Source organism: Mauremys mutica, chromosome 15 (genome assembly GCF_020497125.1).
Source record: "Mauremys mutica isolate MM-2020 ecotype Southern chromosome 15, ASM2049712v1, whole genome shotgun sequence".
Taxonomy (NCBI): Eukaryota; Metazoa; Chordata; order Testudines; family Geoemydidae; genus Mauremys; species Mauremys mutica.
This window is the reverse complement of record NC_059086.1, coordinates 1521348-1540162: the sequence shown is the minus strand read 5'-3', so window position 1 is coordinate 1540162 and position 18815 is coordinate 1521348. Positions and strand designations below refer to the sequence as shown.

The 18815-nt window shown below is 65.0% G+C and overlaps 1 protein-coding gene across 1 annotated transcript; it reads right to left on the bottom strand.

Moving 5' to 3' along the window:
* Window positions 1-541: 541 nt before the first annotated feature.
* Window positions 542-17872, bottom strand: RAB4B (RAB4B, member RAS oncogene family). Its single transcript, XM_044988778.1, has 8 exons — window positions 17764-17872; window positions 12400-12480; window positions 10780-10894; window positions 9482-9544; window positions 8972-9126; window positions 5614-5709; window positions 4932-5076; window positions 542-4645 (listed from the first exon to the last, which is right to left on the bottom strand). The coding sequence occupies exons 1-7, from the start codon at window positions 17777-17779 to the stop codon at window positions 4961-4963; spliced, it is 642 nt and encodes a 213-aa protein (XP_044844713.1). The 5' UTR covers window positions 17780-17872; the 3' UTR covers window positions 542-4645; window positions 4932-4960.
* Between the last annotated feature and the right edge of the window lie 943 nt (window positions 17873-18815).

The window sequence follows — 18815 nt, the reverse complement described above, 5'->3', positions numbered from 1 at the left end:
GGTTACACGGGGATGCAGCCACCTCGGGGGCGGGGCTGGTTACACTGCAGGGAGACGGGATTCGAACCGGCCGGGCACTTTGGAACTTGCTGCCACCAGAGGTAAGAAGCCCCCCCGAACCAAAGGCCAGACTCATTTCGCCCAGGAAACCTCCCCTGCAGGGAAGAGTCCCCCCCCCGCCCCATTCCTCCAGCGAGTCCGGGAGCGTTCCCGCCGCGTTCTCCTGGGAAGGCCCCAGGAGGTGCCGAGATGCCGCAGGGCCGGGGCCAGCCCCTCTGCCTGGGAGATGGGCGGCCGGGCGGCTCGGGCTGGCCAGCTCCGAGCGCACCGGAGCTTTGCAAGCACTAAAAGGTGCCGGCCGAGCCGCAGGAGCTCTGCCCCTCAGGGGCTGTGGGATCACGGGCGAGGCCCTGGCTGTCTCTGCTTCCCCGCCCCAGCTCTGCGGCCTGGCCCGCCGGCTCCTTGCGGTGAGGGCTCCGTACAGCGCCGAGCACCGGCCGGGAGCCTGGTCAGCAGCAATAAGACGCCAGGAGGCCGGGGGTGGAAAACATTAATACTTTATGAACAGTCACATTTTCACAGCCTGGACTTGGGGGGCTTTTTCTTTTAAAGAGAAGAAATTTCACAGGGTGTGAATTATAAACCGGGTTGGATCCAGCCATCTCTCCCCAACCCGCCCCAGCTTCAGGAGGATTCGGACGGAGCCGCACTTGTATCCTCCCACCAGCGCCCTGGGATGGGCCAGGCAAGAGCCGAGTGTGAGGAAAGCCACAAAGGCAGCAGCCTCCTGTCCTGTCCCCCCCCCCCCCCCCCCCGCAATAAATAACAGCAGCTTAAGCGTAAGAACACAACAGACGAACCCACCAGAGCTCGCAGCCACGCGGCCGGGGGTCGCCCCACCTCTCCGAACAGCAGCCCACTCACTGCTCCCCGCCCCGCCCCCGCAGGAGCCTTTCGACGGGGCGCAGAGACCCCCAAGGCTCTGAAGGGGGGTGAAGGCGACTTGCCGGGCTCCCCGTCCCCCCACCACACACAGCACTGGCCCCAGCCCAGGCAGGACACTGGCTACTCGATTCGATCTACCCCAGGGCCTAGCTGAGAATTTCAGGACAAGAGGCGGGCGGGGGTCACGCACGGCCGACCAAATAAAATGAAAGAAAAATTTCAGCTACCTGTAAGTAAAGACTGTGATTGACAACGGCAGGATGAGCGTTTCTATCTTCTAATGAAGTTTTGAAACGGACATTACCCCCGCGCGTGGGTCACTGGCTGATTCCCTGGTCTGTTCACTCCCTCTGGGGCACCTGGCACTGGCCGCTGTCAGAGAACAGGATCCTGGGCTACACGGACCTTTGGTCTGACCCGGCAGGGACCCACACCTGGACCCACAGCTCTGAGTTTTGCCAAGACATCTGAGCGCTGGAAATTGAAAGACCTTCTTTGCTTGAGAAGGGCGAGGTCCCTCGGGCACAGACAAACAGATGGCGAATAAATGCAAATAAATGCAAATTCTCTGGAGTTTTCAAATTCTCAGGTGGTTTAGGAATTCTTGCCTCGTCTTCATCTGTCACCTGCCGCAACAACACGCAACGTGGGGAAATGAACCATCCTGCTAAGTCGCTCTGAACGGTTTCGAGCCTGCTCTGAAAGGCACAGATCCCCGGCCTCGGAGCGGCACGCTGAGGGAATTCAAGTGACCAGTCATATCGCACAGAAAAGCTCCCTAGCACAGAGCGGGGCAGCAATCGTAAATTCCAGGGCCTCGCGGTCTGAAAGGAAGTTGATTCTTTCTGAAATGCACAAAACCTCTCGCAGGCGCCTTCTACGTAACTAGGGAATGTCGCCGGACTGCACCGGTCACCGGTGGGCTGCTAAGAGCTTGGCAAAGACGACGTTCCAAGCGGGACGTTGAGCGTGTGGAGTTCGCTGATCTCGTCACAATACAGAAGAACCTCGGAGTTACGAACCCCCCGGGAACAGAGGCTGTTCGCAAGGCTGAACAAGACGTTGGGGTCCTTTCAGAAATGTACAGCTGAACATCAACTTAACAGAGCTTTGAAACGCTCCTGTGCAGAAGGAAAACGCTGCCTTCCCTTCCTTTTACTAGTTTACGTTTCACACACACTGTCCTGTATTTCGGGTTTTTTGGGTCGCTGCCGCTGCCTGATGGCAGATTCCCGGTTCCCAACGAGGCGTGCGGCTGACTGCTCAGTTCGTAACTCGGAGGTTCCTCTGTAATTCGGTTTTGTCCAACTCCCCGCACAGGAGAGTCTGGTGAACGATGCAGTGAAGTGACGCCCGTGTCGCTGTCAAAGGTGGAGCAAAGCCCTTCTCTCCCTGTCACGGAGGGCCCCCGTCTGTAACAGGACCCGCTGGTTTAGCTCCGCAGAAAGTTGTCCCCCCCACACACACACGAAAAAAGCCTTTTACCTTTCCAAAAATGCTCTCCTAGGGGTAGATTTCAGCACAAAAATTCTTCCTTGAAAATTTCACCATCATAAATACTAGCAAACAGCGACAGCTGGGCAGTGTCCCGTCAGTGGCTCGATTCGTCCACAGCCAGAGACGTGTTTGGCGTTTTGTAACTCGGAAAGCAGTGCTGGCAACCAACCCTCAAATTACCTCCCGTGGAATCAGACAGGGGAACTTGCTTCTTACGGCTCAGTGTCACCTTTGTTTTTACCTCCGGCAAAAAGCTCCCCCCGCACGTCCACCGTGCCCGCCTGTCCCAGCTCAGCAGCCAGGAAGGGCCGTTTCTTTTGCACGAGCATTCGCCGAAGAGAAGCAGCTGCTGCTTTTCCCTGCAGTCGCTGATGGGGTGAGAAGGACATTTGAAGTGCAATACAGAGGCTGCCGATTTTCCATTTTGTCACGTCTTGCAACACTGCCAGGAGGACCATGGCGACCTTCGGGACGGATACGGCCGTTTGGCGCACTCCACACACGGGCTTGGGGTTTAGACAAGCCGGCGTGACAGAGAAAACCCGCTGGCCAGTTCAGGTTAAAAGCTCGGTTTCTGCTGCCGACTTGGTGACGTTTACACCCAGGCGCATTCGTTTGTGGCTCCGTTTCCGTCACTAACGAGAAAACGGGCGGAGGTGACGCTCTCGCCAGAACTTCAGCGCGTCACGGACTGAACTGAATCTCACACGTTTCGTGAGGGGAGCTGGCGGCCCCCAGGAAGGGCCACAGGTGGCCAGCGGGCAGCCCATTGAGTGTCACAGGAGGGCTGTGTGGGTCGTGCGATGTTCTGGGCCAAGGATCAGGAGAGAGACCGCAGGGCCGTAGCCCAGCCGAGGGGGCCAGGGATCACTGCTGCCGGAGGCGGCGAGAGGGATGGGGAAGGGGCGCAGGCAAGGGGCTGCATGAGGACAAAGCAGACAGGCTCTGGCTGCTCAGGGAGACTTTACGCCGCTGTCACCACCTCAAATCCAACCCTGCAGCCGTGGGCCAGAGTCAGCAATGGCTGCAGCCAGACTCTGCCCAGGGCAAGCCCCGCTCAGCCGGCTGAGCCAGAGGCGGTTAACATTCAGAGCACTAGGTGAGTTAGGAGCCCAGATCCTATTGGCTTTCAACAGGCCTTTGGAGCGTGTCGCTTCGGCACTCTTGAGAATTTGACTGTAGGTCTGGCCCCAGCGGGGCCGGATTCGAACCGGCCCCCCCGAGGGGAAGGTGCTGCCAGCACGTTACCCCGGCTCAGGAGACCTGGACTTTCCTGCCCGGTAGGCGGCTTGGTTTGAGATGCGGCTGTGCTGTTACATCTGCCGTGGGGTTTTCAAACCCAGATCCCCGCGCCCGCCCAAGGGATTCAGCGCCCGAGCCGCGGAGCCCGAGGGAACCTCCCGCAGGAGCTGGGACTAAACCCAACGGCTCCTGCCACGGGCACTGCACCAGACTCAACCCTCCGAGAGCAGCTGCCGGCGAAGTCAGAGTCCCGGAGACAGGAGGGCCCCACCCGCCAGTGGTCCAGTGTTCAGCTCCAGTATTTCAAAGGGGAAGCGCAGTCCGCCCAGCCCCGAGTGTCCCTCTGTCACCCCGGAACGTCACGCCGCCCGGGGCAGGGCAGACGTCGCAAGCACAGTGCTCACAAGCGCAATGCCCGGCTGGCCGAAAAGCAGCGAGACGAGGCGGAGCTGGCGGAGCCAGACCCCAGCTTCCAAAGCAAAACCAGTGTAACAGAAACCCCAGCCCAGCCTAGAGCACCCGGCAAGCCGCACGCTGCAGGGAACCGCTGCCCTGCTCCCACGCGTGACAGGCAGCCCCCAGGCTGACACCCCCCACCTGCCTAGCTCCGAGCAACGGGGCAGCAGGAGACGACCCCACCGAGCCATCGCCCAAGGAGAAGCCGCTCCCCCCTCGTCCTGGCGCTAACCCAGGGGACTCTCCTACCCAGAGCAGCAGTTAGCTCCGGGAGGCATCGCTGAGCCAGGCCCGCGCCAGCCTCGGGTCGCGGGGGCCAAGCAGCGGGCAGGGAGCGGCCGGCAGACGCCGCCGGGGCTGCAGACAATCAAACGGGCAGCTTGCCAGAGGCCCAGGGCTCGCGGGCCGCACGGCTCGGCAAGCAGGGGGCTCAGCGCGCGGTCCTGGGAAGAGAAGAGAAGAGAAGGTGCTTCAGCCCGGGGGCCCGGCTGGCCACGGCACAGCGCTGGGGAGAGAAGAGAGAGTCAGTCAGAGCTCGGGGGCAGCTCCCGCCGGGGTCTAGGGGATTTGACAGACAGCTGCCTGGGGGGGGGGGCCGGAGGGAGTCGGGGCTGGGGGAGTCCGGCAGAGAGACATGAGCTCCCCCCTCTCCACCCCCCCAGGCCTGCCCCAGTGCCGGGGGCTGCGGAGGGAGCCGGCTCCACAGACCGTCAGTCGTTGGGGTCTGGACAACCCGCCCCCCATGGCCGAGCCCGCGCGCACGCGGCTCCCCCCCCCCCCCCCCAGCTTACGTGCAGACAGACTCCTGGGGCCTTGGCGCTTAGCACCCGCACGGCTGCTTGCTCTGTGGCTGAGTCCCGCGGGGCTGTCGCAGGTGGCGCAAGGAGGTGTCTCCATACTGGATGCCTGAGCCCATCCTCTCGGGGTCCAGCTCACCTGGGCAGACAGAGCAGCGCTCAGCAGGGTGGGACGCACGACCCCCCCCCCCCCCACCCAGACTGCGTGGGGCTGGGAGGGAGGGAGGAATCTTCACCAGGACCCTGCCAGGACAGGCGGGGCCCAGCCCTGGGTTCGCACCAGCAGCAGCCGGGCAACTCCGGGCCGCAGTCACTTGCTAACAGACTCCAGCCTTTCTACCGTCGCCGAGATCGATCCGGGAGCGGCCGCCACGGCGGGCTGGGAGAGCGAACCCCCTGCGGGCGCCAGGGAACCGCTGCCACGGAGCGCAGGGGGCGTGGGGCAGCGCCGCGCCCCGGGAGAACTGGGCCAGACCCCCGCCTCTGCCCTGCTTCAGAACCCGCCTGGGCCCCCGGGCTCAGCCAGAGCCCAGACCATCCTCTGTCTCCATCATTCTTCTTATTACTGGAAACCCGTTTCCCTTCCCGGTTGGGACGCTCAGGCTGGAAACACTCCAGGGGGAAGCGTGGGGCTGTGTCGCCCCCCCAGGGTCCCCCGCCAGCTCCAGCCTCGTACCTGATTCAATTTTGTTCAGTATGGTCCTGGCACATTTTAAGAAAGCTTCTTCCACGTTCTCCCCGGTCAGCGCGCTGGTCTCCAGGAACATGAGCTCTGCCGAGGCGGAGAGAGAAACAGCAGGAAGGTAACCGGGGGGCGGTTCCCAGCCCGATTCGCCGCAGCGCCCCGCTAAGCCCGGGACAGCCCCAGCTGGGTATCGCGAGACAACGCTGCCTCTCGCCCGGCCGGCACGCACACCGGAGCCGCCCCTCGCGCGGGATCCCGCCCGGCCGACACACACGCACACCGGAGCCGCCCCTCGCGTGGGATCCCCACCCGGCCGACAGACACGCACACCGGAGCCGCCCCTCGCGCGGGATCCCACCCGGCCGACACACACGCACACCGGAGCCGCCCCTTGCGCGGGATCCCGCCCCACTGACTGACACTGGCACACGCACAACGGAGCGTCCCTCGCGCGGGATCCCCGCCGACCGGCGCACACGCACACCAGAGCCGCCCCTCGCGCGGGATCCCGCCCGGCCGACACACACGCACACCGGAGCCGCCCCTCGCGCGGGATCCCGCCCGGCCGACACACACGCACACCGGAGCCGCCCCTCGCGCGGGATCCCGCCCCACTGACTGACTGACTGACTGACTGACACACACACACACCGGAAACCCCCTTGCTCAGGATCCTGCCCCACCCACACAACGGAGCCGCCCCACGCTAAGGTTCCTGCCCCCTTCCCCCCCCCCCCCCCCCCACACACACACACCGGAACCCCCCTCGCTCAGGATCCTGCCCCACACACACAACGGAGCCGCCCCTCGCTCAGGATCCTGCCCCACCGACACACACACACACACACACACAATGGAGCCGCCCCTCGCTCGGGATCCCGCCCGGCTGACACACAGAACCGAGCCGGGGAGCGGGACCTGCGTACAACAGGGCCCGATCCAGCGCCACCGCTACACACACAGAACGGAGCCGCTGCTCGTCAGCTGGGAGCGGGGCCCGATCCGGCGCGGCCAGTCTGAGGCAGGGTTCCAGCCATGGAGTCCGAGCTCCCCCTCCTGGCCACACAGCACCGGTGCCAGGCTGCCACTCCTAGCAGGTCTGCAGAGCTCCCCCGCCCGCCCCCAGGGGCCAAGCGCAGCTGCCGCCCTCCCCCGAGCGCTCAAAGGAGCCACCTGCCTCCGGGGCTGGAGCAGCAGCCCAGGGCCCATGAGCCCTTCTGGGGGCCACGGGCTTTTAATGCTGGCGTGGCCAGAACTCCCGTGAGCGGTAGCACCGCAAAGACGGCGCCTCCTAGCAGCACCGCGCCCCCCAGCACCCGCTCCGGGACCAGCCCTGCCCGCCGGGGGAGAGTGCCCCCCTGCCGAGCCCCCCACCCCCTAACACCGCCCTGGGGCCAGCCCTGCCCTCCGGGGGAGAGCACCCCCCGCTGAGCCCCCCCACCCCCTAACACCGGTCCCTGGGGCCAGCCCTGCCCGCCGGGGGAGAGCACCCCCCGCTGAGCCCCCCACCCCCTAACACCGCCCTGGGGCCAGCCCTGCCCGCCGGGGGAGAGCACTCCCCGCTGAGCCCCCCGCCCCCCAACACCGCCCCGGGGCCAGCCCTGCCCGCCGGGGGAGAGTGCCCCCCTGCCGAGCCCCCCACCCCCTAACCCCGCCGTGGGGCCAGCCCTGCCCGCCGGGGGTGTGGGCCCCCCGGCCGAGCCCCCCACCCCCTAACACCGCCCTGGGGCCAGCCCTGCCCGCCGGGGGAGAGTGCCCCCTGCCGAGCCCCCCACCCCCTAACACCGCCCTGGGGCCAGCCCTGCCCGCCGGGGGACAGCACCCCCCTGCCGAGCCCCCCACCCCCCAGCACCCGCTCCGGGACCAGCCCTGCCTGCCGAGGGACAGCACCCCCCTGCTGAGCCCCCCACCCCCTAACACCGCCCTGGGGCCAGCCCTGCCCGCCGGGGGAGAGTGCCCCCCTGCCGAGCCCCCCACCCCCCAACACCGCCCTGGGGCCAGCCCTGCCCGCCGGGGGAGAGTGCCCCCCTGCCGAGCCCCCCACCCCCTAACACCGCCCTGGGGCCAGCCCTGCCCGCCGGGGGAGAGTGCCCCCCTGCCGAGCCCCCCACCCCCCAGCACCCGCTCCGTGACCAGCCCTGCCTGCCGAGGGACAGCACCCCCCACCAAGCCCCCCACCCCCTAACACCGCCCTGGGGCCAGCCCTGCCCGCCGGGGGAGAGCACCCCCTCGCTGAGCCCCCCACCCCCCAACACCGCCCTGGGGCCAGCCCTGCCCGCCGGGGGAGAGCACTCCCCGCTGAGCCCCCCGCCCCCCAACACCGCCCTGGGGCCAGCCCTGCCCGCCGGGGGAGAGCACTCCCCCGCCAAGCCCCCCACCCCCTAACACCGCCCTGGGGCCAGCCCTGCCCGCCGGGGGAGAGCACTCCCCGCCGAGCCCCCCGCCCCCCCACACCGCCCTGGGGCCAGCCCTGCCTGCCGAGGGACAGCACCACCCCGCCTATCCCCCCACCCCCTAACACCGCCCTGGGGCCAGCCCTGCCCGCCGAGGGACAGCACCCCCCCGCCAAACCCCCCACCCCCTAACACCGCCCTGGGGCCAGCCCTGCCCGCCGGGGGAGAGTGCCCCCCTGCCGAGCCCCCCACCCCCTAACACCGCCCTGGGGCCAGCCCTGCCCACCGGGGGAGAGCACTCCCCGCCGAGCCCCCCCCCCCCCAACACCGCCCTGGGGCCAGCCCTGCCTGCCGAGGGACAGCACCCCCCCGCCAAACCCCCCACCCCCTAACACCGCCCTGGGGCCCGCCCTGCCCGCCGGGGGAGAGTGCCCCCCTGCCGAGCCCCCCACCCCCTAACACCGCCCTGGGGCCAGCCCTGCCCACCGGGGGAGAGCACTCCCCGCCGAGCCCCCCGCCCCCCAACACCGCCCTGGGGCCAGCCCTGCCCGCCGGGGGAGAGTGCCCCCCTGCCGAGCCCCCCACCCCCTAACACCGCCCTGGGGCCAGCCCTGCCCACCGGGGGAGAGCACTCCCCGCCGAGCCCCCCGCCCCCCAACACCGCCCTGGGGCCAGCCCTGCCAGCCGAGGGACAGCACCCCCCCGCCAAGCTCCCCACCCCCTAACACCGCCCTGGGGCCAGCCCTGCCTGCCCCCACACCACTTTCCATAGCTCCGTCCCCTGCTGGACCCGTCCTGGCTGCGGGGAGATGGCAGGACACTCGCACACCAATGAGGCCGGGTGCCATGACAAAGCAGACAGGGGACACCCCCAAGGAAACCCCCCCCCCCCCCCCCCCCATGGAACGGGCCAGGCAGGGGCTACCGAGCCCCCAGAGCAGCACCCGGCTCGGTACCGTTCTCTTGCGCGAAGCGGGAGGCTTCCAGGAAGGTCACTTCCCGGTCCGCATCCAGGTCCTTCTTGTTCCCGCAGAGGATGATGACGATGCTGGGGCTGGCGAGGGTCCGGGCGTCCGTCAGCCAGTGGGTCAGCGCGTTGTAGGTCTCCCGGCTGCAACACAGGACGGAGGGGGCAGCGGGGGGGTCCCGGATCGGGGGCTGCCCCCCAGGGTCCCTGTGCGGCGCCCGCTGCAGGCGCTGACCTCGGGCGCGGGCTGCACGGACCGGGGGGACGCGCGTTCCTACGTGGCCAAGTCGAGGAGCCGAACAGAACCGGTTCGGCTCGGCCGCTGGGGTGGGACCGGCCCGGCTCCCCGGCCCGGAACGGGGGGGGCCTGTTCGGGTTCCGTTTCTGTGGCTTTAATCTAGTTCTGTCTGGACACCTGCCCAGGGAGCTGGGTGGGGGGGGCCCAGGGCATCGCTCCGACCCCCAGCCGGGAGTCCCCCCCGCGGCGCTGAACACCCACCTGGTGATGTCGTACGCCAGCAGAGCCCCGGCTGCTCCGCGGTAGTAGCTCCGCGTCACCGACCTAGAGGGGGAGGAGAGAGACTCGGAGCGACCGGCAGGGCCAGGAGCTCGCTGGGAGCCGCGGGGCGATTTCGGGTCAGCTGGGAGCACGGCCCCGTGGAAAGGGAGCGGGGGAAGGCGTCGGGCCGCTGGGTAATGGAGGAGCCGAAGGCACGAGGTGGGTTTCTGGCGGCCGCCCCACAGCGGACACAGACGCCGGCCAACCTGCCCCAGGGCTGAGACGGGGGCTCGACCACACAAGCCTTGGATTCTCGGGGGGGGGAGGGGGGCTCCCCCGGTGGGGTTCTGTCCTGTGGCCCCTGCCCCACGGATCCGTCTCAGACTGGAGCCAAACTGGAACGAGATCCTTGAGCCTGCCAATGGCCCCGGGAAGGGAAGGCCCCTCCCTCCAGGGATGGAGCAGAGCCGGTGCCCCCAGGGGGAGGTTCCTGCATTCCACCCCCGCCCAGGGCGGATCGGACCCAGCATCCTAGCGGGGAACGGCCCCACACCCCAAGAGCAATGGGAAGGACGGTGTCTCTCTGCACTGCCCTTGGGAAGGGGGGTCCCCATCAGAGACGTGGCCATCGTCCGTACCCCTCGAGCTCTGGGGAGACCCTGCTGCCGCGCCCCTGGCCCCACGCCGCAGCCCCCCGAGCGAGCAGGCGCAGGGACTCAAGGCTTTTCAAATCGCACACGGAGGCGGCGCCACAACAGGGAACGCTACCAGCAGCCAAGCGTTAGGTGGCTGGGTGGCAGCATGGCCTAGTGGGCAGGACACTGGGCTGGGAGTCAGGACAGCTCGGCCACTGACCTGCCACGTGACCTTGGACAAGTCCCCACCCATCCGTGCCTCGGTTTCCCTCCCGCCCTTTCTGGGTCTCGCCCGTTTGTAGAGAAGGGCCCGGGCACAATGGAGGTCCCCGGTCTCGGTCGGGGCCCTCTGAGTGCTGCTGTAACGCAGAGCTGCAATATGGGCCAGGGTCCAGCATCCCGCTGTCTGCACACAGGCCTGTCCTGTTCCACCGGCACAGAGCGTTGTGCTGTGCTGGTAAGCACCTGCCACGTCCCGCCCCAGAGGTGGCTGCACCTCCATGGCTATGGGAAAAGCGACCCCTGTCAATCTCCGATTCCGCTCAACTCCCGCAGCCGCCCCTTTCGCAGGCTCCTGGGACCATCCCCCGTCTCCAGACTGAGCCTGGAAGGCTGGCGGCTGCGGCACCCGGCTGCAGACGTCGCTGGACAAGGGGGTTTTACCTGAACCGCTCCTGTCCTGCCGTGTCCCAGATCTGCAGTTTCACCGTTTTCCCACCGACGTTCACCACCTTGGACCCGAACTCCACCCCAATGGTGTGGTTGGAATCCTGCTTGACTGGAGAAGGGAGAGACCCCAGGTCAGTGACGGGCCGAGAAGGCCCCCGGTCGCTTAAGGGTCAGCTACAAAGCGGAGCCGCTGCGGGACCAGGAGCTGATCCCCGGCAGCCCCGAGCGACCTGCGACTGCTCCAGTCCGATTCCCGCGCAGACGGAGGCTGCAGCTGCTGCAGAGCGACGGGAGTGAGTCACGTTATTGTTAGGGCCTCCTGCAGCGACACAGTGTGAGCAGGAGACGCACAGGGCAGACAAGCTTCCCCCCCCCCAGCTCTGCCGGTGCCCCTCACTCCCGACCCGCAGCCCCTGCCAGCCCAGCCCCCCCCAGCCCTGCCGGTGCCCCTCACTCCCGACCCACAGCCCCTGCCAGCCCAACCCACCCCCCCCAGCTCTGTCGGTGCCCCCACTCCCGACCCGCAGCCCCTGCCAGCCCAGCCCCCCACAGCCCTGCCAGTGCCCCTCACTCCCGACCTGCAGTCCCTACTAGCCCAACGCACCCCTCCAGCCCTGCCGGTGCCCCTCACTCCCGACCCACAGCCCCTGCCAGCCCAGCCCTGCCCCCCATAGCCGCCCCCCAAAAACTGCTGGTCCAATACAGTGCTGTCACGAGCAGGGGACCAGCACACACAGACGCCTGCTTTTGCCTTCCCACTGTTGGGAAATTTGCCAGATTGAGCCAACTTTGCGGTTTTGGTCCAGCCGTGAAAACACGATTCGGCGGCGCAGCAGCATGAAGGATCCTGACCCAGCGCTGCCATGCGATCGCCCAGCCCCCGGGAGTCACGTCACCTGAACAGAAAGCCAGGAACGCCCCAGCACCCCACTGCGGGAGCGTCAAACGCGAACGCAGGCAGCGGTCAGACCCCAGCACAAATCTGCTCACACGGGGAGCCAGCAGAGATGACGTGTCAATAACTAGCAGGGGTGTGAGTGTGTGTGTGCGGTGTGCGCGTGCCCCCCACAACGTGCCCTTTTCATTTCCTTGGCACGGTTAACCCACTACCCACAGTGTGTGAAAATCAAGCGCCGGGCGGATTCGTTACCAACACGGGAAGCCCCTTTGGGATACAATTTTGTAATTTGCTGAACACATGGAGGAAGCCAGGGTTGTGCAAAGACATTTGCAACGAAAACCACAGAGCAGGAGGGGTTTCACGTTGGATTTCCTGTTAGTCTAGTCGAGCCGTTTCAGTTTTCCCATTAAAAAAAATAGGAAGAAGGTTTTCAAGAAGGCTGAAGTTTTAAAATGTCGTGATAAAAAAAATCACCACCGCACATTTGGATGTGAAAACTCCCACTCTTTCGTCAGCTTCTTTTGTAAAAGGCAAGTTCTGGAGCTGAAGGACAGACCGGGAGGCAAATTCAATTGTCTTTCTGGCAACAAGTGTGCAGCAGAATCTCCCCCTTCGGATGAGCTCCGAGGGTCTCGGGTCTCAGGAAACACCGGAGCAGAACAGAAATCAGTTCAACTAAACACAGCACTGGCCACAGTAACAGGGCTACTTACATTTATTCTCTATAAACTGATGCAGGAGACACGACTTCCCGGTACCGGCACTTCCTATCACCAGGAACTTGAAGAGGAAATCTGAAGAACAAAACAAGCACAGTTGTAACACTGGAGTGGGGGGCGGGGGCCGTGAGGAGGGGGCAGCATGTTCTGTTTAAAGGGGCTGGGGAGGTTTACGAAAAGCAGAGCATCTTCTTAACCAGACTTTAGAAACAGGCACGTGCAGCGCTCCCCTGCGTCAAACTCCCCGTGTGACCTCAGGTCCCCGCACCTCACTACAAGGGACAGTGAGGCTCGTTAGACAAAGCGCGCTGAGGTCTCATCCTAGGTGTACGGACAGCGCCCGGCGCAACGGGGGCCTGATCTCAGCTTGGCGTCTTTTGGCACCGCTGTTAACTTGGCATTATTTACACCCCACTGGGCGCTAGCCAGCTCCCTTCCGCTCGCACCGGGGCACGGACACCGCGGCCATCGCCAGCAGCCAGGTGTGCACACGAGGAGCAGAGACACGACGCTGCTCAGCCCAGAGAGAGGCCTCCAGGGGTTAGGGGCTTGAGCCTCCCAGCTATTAAGCTAGGCACCGGTCTCACTCCAGTCCAGAGCGTGTGAGGTCGCAGGTTCAAATCCCCTACTGGCAGGAGGTGAGGCTATTACCGAATTAGAAGGCGTTCACAGGAGGCCAGTCAGAACAATCAACGGCCTGGACCAACAGTCCTGTGAAGACAGTGGGACTGGTTACCTCAGAAAGGAGACGAGCGCGGGGGCGGGCTGGGGGTGTTTGATAAAATAGCCGGTCTAGAGAAGGGAGACCAGGAGCTTCCGTTCGCCTTGGCTGGTCACTCACACACAACGGGACCCCAATGTGATTCACCGGTGGGAAATGCACAGCTGGCCAAAGGACAGACTTTTCCCACACACCATGGTTAGACTGTGGAACTCGCTGCCACATGAAGTTGTTGGAGACCAAGAACTAAGGAAGATACAAGAAGGGCCTGGACATTTATAAGCATAACCAGAAGAGCCAGAGTCATTCTAGTCAATGAACAGTTTTAGAAGGGTCATTAACCCTCCTCCTACTCAGGGCTTAAGCAAGCGAACTATTAGAAACCAGCATGGGACATAACGCGGGGGCAGATTATCCCATGGCTGCCGCTGTCCTTGAAGCATCTAGCACCAACCACTGTCAGAGCCAGAACACAGGCTGAGACAGGCCTCAGGGCTGCTCCATAAGCACCTGCTTCGGCCAGCTGGAGCCAGGCTGCCCGGCACCGTGGGGTGGATCCCTGGCACGGCAGCACGGGCAGGGGAATCCAGCCCTCGGCCTTTCTCCCGGGCTAAATGCAGTGTGCAGAGACCTTAGGGGCAGTTCTCGCCACCGTCAGAAGGGAAGGCCAGAAACAAAACACGAGTTCGAATGAGACCAACAGATTTCCCAGAGTGCTCGGCGCCGTCCGCCCTCCCGCGGGTGGGCACCGGACAGAACCGTAGCGTATTCCCCCCGCCCCCGAGAGCCTCCCATTACAACAGCCTCCAGGGAGATCTCTTGGGCTGAAGTCCCACACGCTCCCCCCAGTTCCTGCTGGCTGCGGCGCGAGGCATGATCTCCGGCTCAGATTCTGACCTGTCCCCGGTGGCACGACAGTAAAGCCTAGAGACCCCCCTCTGCAGGGTGCCCCCCACACAGAGACAGCAAAAGCCGGGCCACTTCACCTATGCCAGTCTGGTGATGGGGGAACAACCCAGTCCTAGCGTGGGCCGTCACCCCGCGGGACGTGCTCCGCCTGGGAAGGAGAACGAGCTGCCCCGGTTGACACTAGTTCTGGGCCGGCTGGCACGGCCCACGCGGACAGTCAAGCTGCCCTGGCTATTTCGGCCACGCTAGCCAGACTGAAGGGAGAATGGCACCACTACCCGAGTGGCGATCCCCGTAGCCGTACTCAAGCTCATGCTGCCGGCTGGTTCTCCCGTCGGCCTGGGTAACCCACTTCCGAGAGGCGGTAGCGAGGTCGACAGAAATTCTAGCCCTGTCCACATGGGGGTCAGGTTGGCTTAACTGTCTCTCGGGGGTGGATTTTTCACACGATGCCGACGTTCGCGCCCAGCGTAGGCCAGCCCGCAGACTCCCATGGGCGGAAGCTGGTTTTAAGTCCCACTCACTGGCGCTTCGCTTAGGAATCTAACGTCTTCTTTCATTTACCAGAGGCACATTTGGAAGAATTTGCAAGCAAGAGTCACTGCATTGAAGCCCACATCAATGCTACTCGACTGGTGGGTTGCAACCGAAGGCAGCCGGGGGGCATAAGGCATTGACAGTTCTGGGCCAATGTAAAGCCACAAAGCCCTCTCTCCGCCCGTCCCCACACACCTCTCCCCTTCCAGGGCAAGTCTTCACCCTCAGGACGACAGAGACTTCTTCTCATCAGTGGATTTTTGGCATCAGATAAGGGATTGCCAAGCGGAGCAGGCTCCATACGATACATGGAGCATTCCCTGCTCCCGCGCCAAATTACCACCTGCCCAGGTATTCATCCATTTGGATCTGGAGACAGCAATTCTACTCCTCACTGGGAAACCGCTCCATTAAGAACACATGGGGGGAGGCACGGTACGTATATGGCCCCACGACTGGTACCCGAGCACCTCGATCTGTACCACTCGCCCACTGGCGGGAAAGCATTTTACACATGGGGAAACTGAGGCAGGGGCTCACTTCGTGTCCCTCCCTCTTGTCACCGTTCCCAAGTCAGGCTGTTTGTTTACTCTCAGCTCAGCAGGCAGTTTTGTGCCCCATTCCCTCTCTGGCATAAGAGCACTGGGCACGGCTACGTCAGCTCTGACCAAGCCCATCGCCTGTGTCCACAAAGGCCCAGCTCCCGACGCCCATAGGAAGGTGCGAGAAACCCCGCAGGGAACAACGATGGAATAACGTACTGGAGGGGGGTGCTCCTTGAAACGCCCTGATTTACAATCCTCTCGTAGAACAGCTTCCTAGCAGTGACCCTACGGACGCTGCCGAGCGCACCGGAGACAGTGGTGTTAGGCACCATAGGCCAGGAGACAACAGGCAGCTGCAGCCATGGGGAGGTACCAGGAACTAACAGGCCATGATGAGCCGTAGGCTCAGCTACCGTACCCAGATAAATGCCTGGTCTTCGGCAGAACCTCGCGGCGTTTGAGTCACAAACGCCCTCACGATGAAAGCAGGAGTGTTCTCCTGCTTCCCCTTCACCGGTTCAGAGACTCCACGGCCAGAAGGAACCGCTGGATCACAGACCTATGGGACTCAAAGGGATCTCGTAAGTCACGTAGTCCTGTGCCCCGCTCTGAGGCCAGGCTAAGTAATTTCACCTGACCCAGGCCACAGCACTCCCCTGCATCAGTAATTCCTCTCTGAACCAGAGCAGAGCCTTTACAAAAAGAGCCCAGCGTGATTTTAAAATGGCCAGTGATGGAGAATCCTAAGCTAAAAATCAATGCTAGCTCTGAGAGAAAGGCTTCTCCCATTAAGCAAAACCACCTCCCTTCAATGATTTAGGTCCCATGATTACCGTGTTTACAAGGGAAATATTTGGGATGCTGCTTTCCCAAGCACTGGCTGCTATCTCCCAATCTTAAAACCCCGGCCTACACCTCCAAGACAAACCCGGGCCCAGCAAACAAAGCCTTTGCCAGGTTTAAAGGGAACTCAGTTATCTTGATATCTAGGCTGTGAGTGAGTTCAAAGTCAGCTCAGCCATGGCACCTGCCTCTCTGCCAACTGCGGTTTTATGATCACATTTTTCACGTGGCGCCGTCCGTGCTCGTGCGGAACACAACACAAACACGAGCGCAGGTACCGAGGAAACCGTGCCACCAGTGACCCTGACGACATGCAAAGGCACAAAGTAAAACAAGCGAAAAGAGATTCCCCTGCTCCCCCGGGAGTCAGGCCGGACGAACAGCCAGCGAGATTCCGACAAAGGTGGTTTGAAACAAACTCTTTGGCCTCTTGACCTGCCCAGCAGCATGTTGGCTGGGGGAAGGGGGGTGATTTTCTATTTATTTACCGGCAGAGTGACACCAGCCCAAGCCCCAGTGTGGACACCAGTTCACTAATCCCTTTGGCTCTCCCGGTACAGCTGAACACGCCCGTTGGCTGCACAGACCAGGCCTCGAGCTAGCAGCAGCCTCTGAGAGACAGGCCCCATGACCCGGCACGTGCTCCTAGGAGCTGCTGACTCCCATGCGGGCCGGGGCTGTACTGAAAGGTGACGTCCCCAGGCCTTCCTCCAAAGCACTGTAACCCACGGGAGCCTGATTCCGAACCAGAGGCTTCGTGCGGAGAAGGACGCTCGCCCGGGGCGTTACGGAGCAAGAGCTCCCCGTGCAGACAACCCGAGGGGCGGAACTGTCGGGCTTTGCGCACGGGCGGAGGAGGTGAAAAAGTCACGTCTCTGTTCCTCCGTCAGCGCCCAGCCCTGCTGTCCCGAAGCACCCCCGGGTGCACACAGGGCCACTGAAACGCGGTTCGTTCCCAGGGCAGGGTCTCTCCGCCCCCGGGACTTTCCCAGCCCCCCCCGGGCACCACGCACAGGGGCCAAACCGGGCCAAGGACGCTACTTCGGGAGGATTTCTGGGGCCAGGGCAGCGTTGCCAGGCCTGAGCCAATCCCCCGGCTGTCGCCTGCCACAGCCTGCTGGAGAATGGGGGGGTGGGGGGTCGCAGGGGGTCACCTTTGGCCCAGCGGCACCCGTCTCGCCCACCCCTCCTGGCACCCCCGACTCCTCCCAGTGCCACCCCCTCTCCCATTGCCCCCAGCCACACCCCAACGCCTGACCTCCCCCTCAGTGCACCCCCACTGCCTGCCACGCACCCCCACCCTGCTTCACACTCACCCAGATGGGCCAACCGCCCCCCCCGCACAGAACCCCCCCGCCTCCGGCCCCAGCCCCTGCACTCAGCTCGCCCCTCCCCCACTGCACACCCCCCCCGCACAGAGCTCGCCCCTCCCCCCACTGCACCCCCCCGCAGGAGCTCGCCCCTCCCCCCACTGCACCCCCCCCCGCACGGAGCTCGCCCCTCCCCCACTCTGCACCCCCCCCGCACGGAGCTCCCCCCTCCCCCCACTGCACCCCCCCCGCACGGAGCTCCTCCCTCCCCCACTCTGCGCCCCCCCCCGCACACCGCTCGCCCCACACCCCCTGCACCCCCCCCCCCCCAGCCCTCGCCCCTCCCCCCCTCCACCCCCGCCCGCACAGCCCCCCCCCCACCCCCACTGCACAGAACTCCCCCCTCCCCCACTGCACCCCCCCCCGCACGGAGCTCGCCCCTCCCCCACTCTGCACCCCCCCGCACAGAGTCCCCCCCCCCCACCCCGCTGACCGTAGCTCTCGGACATGGCTGGGCCGGGGCGGGGCGGGGCCGGGAGCTGCCGAGCGGAGCGGGCGCGATATGGCGGCGCCCAGCGACCCGGCCGGGGGAGGCACTTCCGGGTCTGCGCGCGCGCCGGCGTGCGTCTGACGTCACGGGGGTTACAGGGGCGGGGCTTAGCGGGAAAGGCGGGGCTGGGAGCCCGGACTCCTGGGTTCTATCTCTGGCACTGGGAGGGAAGGGGGGTCTAGTGGTTAGAGCAGGGGGGGGCTGGAGCCCGGACTCCTGGGTTCTCTCCCGGCTCAGTGAGGGGAGTGGGGTCTAGTGGTTAGAGCGGGGGGGGGGGCTGGAGCCCGGACTCCTGGGTTCTCGCCCGGCTCAGTGAGGGGAGTGGGGTCTAGTGGTTAGAGCGGGGGGGGCTGGGAGCCCGGACTCCTGGGTTCTCGCCCGGCTCAGTGAGGGGACCGGTGTCTATTGGTTAGAGCGGGGGGGGGGGCTGGAGCCCGGACTCCTGGGTTCTCGCCCGGCTCAGTGAGGGGAGTGGGGTCTAGTGGTTAGAGCGGGGGTGGGGCTGGAGCCCGGACTCCTGGGTTCTCGCCCAGCTTTGTCTGTGAGCCGTAGGGCTAAGGACGCGGGGCTGGAGCGTCTCCGGGAGAAGCAGCTGCCTCGGCCGGACCCCAGGGCCCTTGGCGTGAAGGGCCAGGCGGGGAGGGGGCACGGGGCAGAGGCAGCTCCGCAGCGGGCAGGGGGGTCGCTGTAGGAAAGGGCCAGTGATGGGGTTCCAGACTGGTGGAACCAGCCCGGGGGCTCAGCAGGGCCCCATAGCCCCCCCCCCACCTGTGTTCTGGGCTCCGGGGGCACCAGCTGCAGAGGGAGCCCAGGGCCGGCTGCCCCCGGCTCTTTCATCTCAGCCCCGGCACCGCCTGTGTCCCCCTCGCCAGGCAGCTGGGGGGCCCCCAGGCAGGCCTGGCTCAGATCCCAGACGCCTCCCCACAGCCTGGGCTGGGATGGGGTCTCACTGCTCGCCCCCCCCCCCACACCACTCCTGTTATTCACAGCTGTGT